The sequence below is a fragment of the Rana temporaria genome, chromosome 10, assembly GCF_905171775.1.
Source record: "Rana temporaria chromosome 10, aRanTem1.1, whole genome shotgun sequence".
NCBI lineage: Eukaryota > Metazoa > Chordata > Amphibia > Anura > Ranidae > Rana > Rana temporaria.
This window is the reverse complement of record NC_053498.1, coordinates 149,930,066-149,938,766: the sequence shown is the minus strand read 5'-3', so window position 1 is coordinate 149,938,766 and position 8,701 is coordinate 149,930,066. Positions and strand designations below refer to the sequence as shown.

Here is an 8,701-nt window from a genome sequence, read left to right as displayed (position 1 = left end):
TTGCACCAAGTATTTGTGTGAGCGCTGCAGTGATTGTTTATAGTGACGGACTTGTTGCTGCTTTTGGAGGGTTCAGGTCGTCTCCTAGCTGGCTGACACTCAAATCTTTTGAACCATTTGTTACTCTCCAATTGGAATCTTTTTTTTTTTTAAATATAAAACAGGAGTGCTTTATTGAACAAGTAAAACAATACAGCATAAATAGTCACATAGCCAAGGTGCAATGCCATAACCAAGTATCAAATACAAGGCTACATAGGTGTGCACCCCAAAGCTCAAACACCGTCCACTGACCTACTGACCGTGTCAGTAGGGCAGTGGACGGTGTCAGTAGGGCAGTGGACGGTGTCAGTAGAGCAGAGGACGGTATCAGTAGAGCAGTGGACGGTGTCAGTAGAGCAGTGGACGGTGTCAGTAGGGCAGTGGACGGTGTCAGTAGGGCAGTGGACGGTTTCAGTAGAGTGGAGGGTGTCAGTAGAGCAGAGGACGGTATCAGTAGAGCAGAGGACGGTGTCAGTAGGGCAGTGGACGGTGTCAGTAGAGCAGAGGACGGTGTCAGTAGGGCAGTGGACGGTATCAGTAGAGCAGTGGACGGTGTCAGTAGAGCAGTGGACGGTGTCAGTAGGGCAGTGGACGGTGTCAGTAGGGCAGTGGACGGTGTCAGTAGAGCAGTGGACGGTATCAGTAGAGCAGTGGACGGTATCAGTAGAGCAGTGGACGGTATCAGTAGAGCAGTGGACGGTGTCAGTAGAGCAGAGGACGGTGTCAGTAGAGCAGAGGACGGTGTCAGTAGAGCAGAGGACGGTATCAGTAGAGCAGAGGACGGTATCAGTAGAGCAGTGGACGGTATCAGTAGAGCAGAGGACGGTGTCAGTAGAGCAGAGGACGGTGTCAGTAGAGCAGTGGACGGTGTCAGTAGAGCAGAGGACGGTGTCAGTAGAGCAGTGGACGGTGTCAGTAGAGCAGAGGACGGTATCAGTAGAGCAGAGGACGGTATCAGTAGAGCAGAGGACGGTGTCAGTAGAGCAGTGGACGGTGTCAGTAGAGCAGAGGACGGTGTCAGTAGAGCAGTGGACGGTGTCAGTAGAGCAGAGGACGGTGTCAGTAGAGCAGAGGACGGTGTCAGTAGAGCAGAGGACGGTGTCAGTAGAGCAGTGGATGGTGTCAGTAGAGCAGTGGACGGTGTCAGTAGAGCAGTGGACGGTGTCAGTAGAGCAGAGGACGGTATCAGTAGAGCAGAGGACGGTATCAGTAGAGCAGAGGACGGTATCGGTAGAGCAGAGGACGGTGTCGGTAGGGCAGTGGACGGTGTCGGTAGGGCAGTGGACGGTGTCGGTAGAGCAGTGGACGGTGTCGGTAGAGCAGAGGATGGTGTCAGTAGGGCAGAGGAAGGTGTCAGAGCAGTAAACGGTGTCAGTAGAGCAGTGGACGGTGGCAGTAAAGCAGAGGACAGTGTCAGTAGAGCAGAGGACGGTGTCAGTAGAGCAGTGGACGGTGTCAGTAGAGCAGTGGACGGTGTCAGTAGAGCAGTGGATGGTGTCAGTAGGGCAGTGGATGGTGTCAGTAGAGCAGTGGACGGTGTCAGTAGAGCAGTGGACGGTGTCAGTAGAGCAGTGGACGGTGTCAGTAGAGCAGTGGACGGTGTCAGTAGAGCAGTGGACGGTGTCAGTAGAGCAGAGGACGGTGTCAGTAGAGCAGAGGACGGGGTCAGTAGGGCAGAGGATGGTGACATTCGATTTTTTTTTTACAACTTAATTTTTATTTTTTACAATTTAGGGGCCCTGTTAGGGGGCTTTGGTGACCATCAACAATATTTGTTTAGCCCGGAGTTCACCTTTAATAGAAATAAGTGGTAGCCGTGTATTAGGAAATACTAACACTTGTAAACCACGACTCCGTGGCGGCAAGCATGCTAATCAAGTATTTGCTGTTCAGTTGGCTCATAAAGATTGGAATAAAGCCGTCCATGTAAAGGAATTAATGAAGTTGTGTTGTAAATGTGTCTGCGGAGAATCGGACGTGGATATACAGTACGGTGTTGGGGGTTGTCTGGATTTCTCGGCGGAGACGGAAGTGCTGAAATATGAAGGGTCTAAGCAGCAGCTGTGCTCGGCTCCCGATTATTCATTTATATTCCCTCTCCACTTGTTTAACAATAGAAAATGGCATAAATGCCTTGTGTTCCTCCAGTGCCGCCTTCGAGTGCCTCCATGCACCGCTACTTCTTGGAGTGTCGGGAAATTAGCAGACAAATTCAAGTGGAAATACAGAAGAACATTGATTGCTCAGCTTCTCTGGAAACAGCCCTAAGGTCAGCGCCAGCTCTCCTTATTAATGCTGGAAGGGCATCGGGCGTTCTATGGGGCCACCTTCCGGGCCCCCCCCGATCAGGAGAACCCAACAAGTTATAACAAACCTGGGTGCGATCAATGGAGCAAACTTCAGATTTGTAATAAAATAATAACCTGGCCAAGGGTTTCCTCTCCGATTTCAATGCTGTAATGGCTCTGGAATCAGTAATGCTCTAGATCAGGGGGCTTCAGACTTTTCCATACGAGGGCCACATTGTATATTATATTACCAAAAGTATTGGGACGCCTGCCTTTACAAGCACATGAACTTTAATGGCGTCTTAGTCTGTAGGGTTCAATATTGAGTTGGCAGCTAGAATATTAGAAGGCCCATCTTCACTGTTCACTAGTGTAAGGATCTGCGCCACAGCAACCACCAACGTTAGAAGGCCCATCTTCACTTACCTCCAATGTAAGGTGGCACCATACTGACCACGAATATCAGAAGGCCCATCTTCACTTACCTCCAATGTAAGAAGGCACTACACTGACCACCAATGTTAGAAGGCCCATCCTTACTGACCCCCCAATGTATAGAGCCACTACACTGACCACCAGCATTAGAAGGCCCATCCTTACTGACCCCCCAATGTAGAGAGCCACTACACTGGCCACCAGCATTAGAAGGCCCATCCTTACTGACCCCCCAATGTAGAGAGCCACTACACTGACCACCAGCATTAGAAGGCCCATCCTTACTGCCCCCCCCCCCAATGTAGAGAGCCACTACACTGACCACCAGCATTGGAAGGCCCATCCTTACTGACTCCCCCAATGTAGAGAGCCACTACACTGACCAACAGCATTAGAAGGCCCATCCTTACTGAAATCCCCCCCCGCCCAATGTAGAGAGCCACTACACTGACCACCAGCATTGGAAGGCCCATCCTTACTGACCCCCAAATGTAGAGAGCCACTACACTTACCACCATCATTAGAAGGCCCATCCTTACTGACCCCTCAATGTAGAGAGCCACTGCACTGACCACCAGCATTAGAAGGCCCATCCTTACTGACCCCTCAATGTAGAGAGCCACTACACTGACCAACAGCATTAGAAGGCCCATCCTTACTGACCCCCCCCCCCCCAATGTAGAGAGCCACTACACTGACCACCAGCATTGGAAGGCCCATCCTTACTGACCCCCAAATGTAGAGAGCCACTACACTTACCACCATCATTAGAAGGCCCATCCTTACTGACCCCTCCCTCAATGTAGAGAGCCACTGCACTGACCACCAGCATTAGAAGGCCCATCCTTACTGACCCCTCAATGTAGAGAGCCACTGCACTGACCACCAGCATTAGAAGGCCCATCCTTACTGACCCCTCAATGTAGAGAGCCACTACACTGACCACCAGCATTAGAAGGCCCATCCTTACTGACCCCCCAATGTATAGAGTCACTACACTGACCACCAGCATTAGAAGGCCCATCCTTACTGACCCCCCAATGTAGAGAGCCACTACACTGACCACCAGCATTAGAAGGCCCATCCTTACTGACCCCCCAAATGTATAGAGCCACTACACTGACCACCAGCATTAGAAGGCCCATCCTTACTGACCCCCCAATGTAGAGAGCCACTACACTGACCACCAGCATTGGAAGGCCCATCCTTACTGACCCCCCAATGTAGAGAGCCACTACACTTACCACCAGCATTAGAAGGTCTATCCTTACTGACCCCCAAATGTAGAGAGCCACTACACTGACCACCAGCATTAGAAGGCCCATCCTTACTGACCCCCCAATGTAGAGAGCCACTACACTGGCCACCAGCATTGGAAGGCCCATCCTTACTGACCCCCAAATGTAGAGAGCCACTACACTTACCACCATCATTAGAAGGCCCATCCTTACTGACCCCTCAATGTAGAGAGCCACTGCAATGACCACCAGCATTAGAAGGACCATCTTTACTGACCCCTCAATGTAGAGAGCCACTACACTGACCACCAACATTGGAGGGCCCATCCTTACTGACCCCCCAATGTAGAGAGCCACTACACTTACCACCATCATTAGAAGGCCCATCCTTACTGACCCCCCAATGTAGAGAGCCACTACACTGACCACCAGCATTGGAAGGCCCATCCTTACTGACCCCCCAATGTAGAGAGCCACTACACTGACCACCAGCATTAGAAGGCCCATCCTTACTGACCCCCCAATGTAGAGAGCCACTACACTGACCACCAGCATTAGAACGCCCATCCTTACTGACCCTCCAATGTAGAGAGCCACTACACTGACAACCAGCATTGGAAGGCCCATCCTTACTGACCCCCAAATGTAGAGAGCCCCTACACTGACCACCAGCATTAGAAGGCCCATCCTTACTGACCCCCCAATGTATAGAGCCACTACACTGACAACCAACATTAGAAGGCCCATCCTTACTGACCGCCAAATGTATAGAGCCACTACACTGACCACCAGCATTGGAAGGCCCATCCTTACTGACCCCCAAATGTAGAGAGCCACTACACTTACCACCATCATTAGAAGGCCCATCCTTACTGACCCCTCCCTCAATGTAGAGAGCCACTGCACTGACCACCAGCATTAGAAGGCCCATCCTTACTGACCCCTCAATGTAGAGAGCCACTGCACTGACCACCAGCATTAGAAGGCCCATCCTTACTGACCCCTCAATGTAGAGAGCCACTACACTGACCACCAGCATTAGAAGGCCCATCCTTACTGACCCCCCAATGTATAGAGTCACTACACTGACCACCAGCATTAGAAGGCCCATCCTTACTGACCCCCCAATGTAGAGAGCCACTACACTGACCACCAGCATTAGAAGGCCCATCCTTACTGACCCCCCAAATGTATAGAGCCACTACACTGACCACCAGCATTAGAAGGCCCATCCTTACTGACCCCCCAATGTAGAGAGCCACTACACTGACCACCAGCATTGGAAGGCCCATCCTTACTGACCCCCCAATGTAGAGAGCCACTACACTTACCACCAGCATTAGAAGGCCTATCCTTACTGACCCCCAAATGTAGAGAGCCACTACACTGACCACCAGCATTAGAAGGCCCATCCTTACTGACCCCCCAATGTAGAGAGCCACTACACTGGCCACCAGCATTGGAAGGCCCATCCTTACTGACCCCCAAATGTAGAGAGCCACTACACTTACCACCATCATTAGAAGGCCCATCCTTACTGACCCCTCAATGTAGAGAGCCACTGCAATGACCACCAGCATTAGAAGGACCATCTTTACTGACCCCTCAATGTAGAGAGCCACTACACTGACCACCAACATTGGAGGGCCCATCCTTACTGACCCCCCAATGTAGAGAGCCACTACACTTACCACCATCATTAGAAGGCCCATCCTTACTGACCCCCCAATGTAGAGAGCCACTACACTGACCACCAGCATTGGAAGGCCCATCCTTACTGACCCCCCAATGTAGAGAGCCACTACACTGACCACCAGCATTAGAAGGCCCATCCTTACTGACCCCCCAATGTAGAGAGCCACTACACTGACCACCAGCATTAGAACGCCCATCCTTACTGACCCTCCAATGTAGAGAGCCACTACACTGACAACCAGCATTGGAAGGCCCATCCTTACTGACCCCCAAATGTAGAGAGCCCCTACACTGACCACCAGCATTAGAAGGCCCATCCTTACTGACCCCCCAATGTATAGAGCCACTACACTGACAACCAACATTAGAAGGCCCATCCTTACTGACCGCCAAATGTATAGAGCCACTACACTGACCACCAGCATTAGAAGGCCCATCCTTACTGACCCCCCAATGTATAGAGCCACTACACTGACCACCAGCATTAGAAGGCCCATCCTTACTGACCCCCCAATGTATAGAGCCACTACACTGACAACCAACATTAGAAGGCCCATCCTTACTGACCCCCACCAACAAAATAAGGCCCGTCTTTACTGACCTCCAATGTAAGGAGGCAAACAAACTGACCACCAATATTAGAAGGCCCATCTTTACTGACCTCCAATGTAAGGAGGCAAACACACTGGCCGCTGTTTGGAGGCCCATCATCACTGACCTCCAATGTAAGGAGGCACCGCACTGACCACCAATATTAGAAGGCCCATCTTTACTGACCTACAATGTTAGGAGACACTACACTGATCGCTGTTTGGAGGCCAATCATCACTGACCTCCGATACAAAGGAAACTTCTCCCACTAACCCCCAATGAAAGGGAACACACAACAATTTTCACTATTTGAGTTTATTTTCTGTCTATTATTTCAGTGATGTATTTATTGATCCTTTAAGGCGTGTGCGCAGCGCTTCCCTTAGGCCTTGGGTGTCAAACTCAATTTCATCGTGGGCCACATCAGCATAAGGATTGTCCTCAAAGGGGCTGGTTGTATCTGTAAGATTAGATGTCCAGCGCATCCCCTCCCCTTACATTAGATGTCAAGAGCCCCCCCACCATCAGAAGTTGAGTCCCCCCACTCTCCCTTACATCACAGTGCGCCCCCCTTTCCTTGTGCTGCTGCTGCTGGGAAGAAGCAGGGTCTGGAGGAGGACGACCAGAAGAGGGCTGGGCCAGGTGCGAGGGCCACATGAAATGGCCTGTAGGGTTGGATTCGGGCCGGGGGCCTTGTGTTTGACACCTGTGCCTTGTAGGGTTATGAAAGTATTAAGTGTTAAAGAAGACCGCAGTAGACCATTAGCAAAAAGTGAAAGTATTAATGGAGTATAAAGAGGAAGATGGCAAGCTATGGAATTACGGAGGGCCTTGTAAACGAGGATTAGAAGTATGAATTTAATCATTGCCTCAGCAGGGCGGCAGTGCGGAGACTGGCAGAGGAGGCGTCAGGAAAGCGGTTGGTGGGCAAGATAATCCTGCCAGTTGCATTCATAAGTGACTGTAATGCTGCCAACTTTGTCAGTGGTAAGACCCTTGGTGAAGACTTACCTCCTCAGTCCGGGATGATGAGCGCATACATTAATATTTCAGCGTCATTACCGAAAAGCAAATGTGCAGATATTTATTTCTTTATTCATTGATTGATTGCCATTATACTGCAGCTCACCTGTGTCGTCTCTTCCTCGCAGGACGCCAGGGATTTTCTCGGATCCGGATACAAGGGCGTTTGGAGGAAGTAGATGGAATACATCTTGCAGCCCGTTGTGTCTCCGCACATTGTACTGAATGTGGCTTCTCTCAATCAACGTCATGTGTCTGTTCACTGCAAGAAAACCATTACAGGCGCTAAGAGCGCGAATCTAATCACCGCTATTTCACTTTGAAATGCACATCAAAGGGCACAGAATGCTTTTTGTTTTGTCTCAGTATTTATCATTGCAGAAATAACCTGGGAGAAGAGCCGGATTTTTCCAGCGCATTATCTATGTTTTCTTCTAGTTCTTCTCATCAAATCTGAACAACACCTTAAAGGGTACCTGTATTCTTACAAGTTATTGGGCTCCATTCACAAAGCAGTATCTACCACATTAAGAAATGCTACAAAAATAGCGCATATTTTATGAGGTCATCCAGTATTTTAGTAGAGACAGCTTGCGCCAATTTAAATCCGGTGGTAGCCTTAACAACCACTAGTAAATAGCTGGTTGTTAAGGAGCGGACGGCTGCCATATGGAATGTAAAGGAAAGAATTGCCAGCATTAAATCATGGACAAAACCGGCGTAGGGTGCCCCCTCCCCAATCCATACCAGGCCCTTCAGATCAGGTATGGATTTTGAGGGGAACCCCCACGCCCCAAAAAAATTCAAAATGGCGTGACACCCCCTCCCAAAATCCATACCAGACCCTTATCCAAGCATGCAACCCGACAGACCAGGAAAAGGCAAGAACAAGTGAGCCCTCCCCTTCCTGAATCTTACCAGGCCACATGCCCTCAACATAGGGGGTGCTTTGGGGCAGCCTCCCCTCCACAAAGAACCTTGCCACTATGTTGATGGGGATAAGGGCCTCTTCTCCACAACCCTGGCCTGTGGGCGGGGTCTTAGCGGAATCTGGAAGAGATAAAAGAGACGGGGAAAGAGAGGGAGGAAGGGGGGAGAGAGAGGGAGGAAGGGGGGGGAGAGAGAGGGAGGAAGGGGGGGGAGAGAGAGGGAGGAAGGGGGGGGAGAGAGAGGGAGGAAGGGGGGGGAGAGAGAGGGAGGAAGGGGGGAGAGAGAGAGGGAGGAAGGGGGGAGAGAGAAAAAAAAAGACAGGGGGGAGAGAGAGAGGGAGGAAGGGGGGAGAAAGAGAAAGGAAGGGGGGGGGAGAGGGAGGAAGGGGGGAGGAGAGAGGGAGGAAGGGGGAGAGAGAAAAAAGAGACAGGGGGGGGGGAGAGAGAGAGAGAGAGAGAG

At 50.8% G+C, this 8,701-nt stretch overlaps 1 protein-coding gene across 1 annotated transcript in view; it reads right to left on the bottom strand.

Annotated features, from left to right (window-relative positions):
* Positions 1–8,701, bottom strand: part of NPHP4 (nephrocystin 4) — a 268,250-nt gene that overhangs the window by 185,595 nt on the left and 73,954 nt on the right. Inside the window, exon 6 of the mRNA XM_040326547.1 lies at positions 7,419–7,574. Coding sequence (XP_040182481.1) covers positions 7,419–7,574 — 156 coding nt within the window. The remainder of the gene's footprint in view (positions 1–7,418; positions 7,575–8,701) is intronic.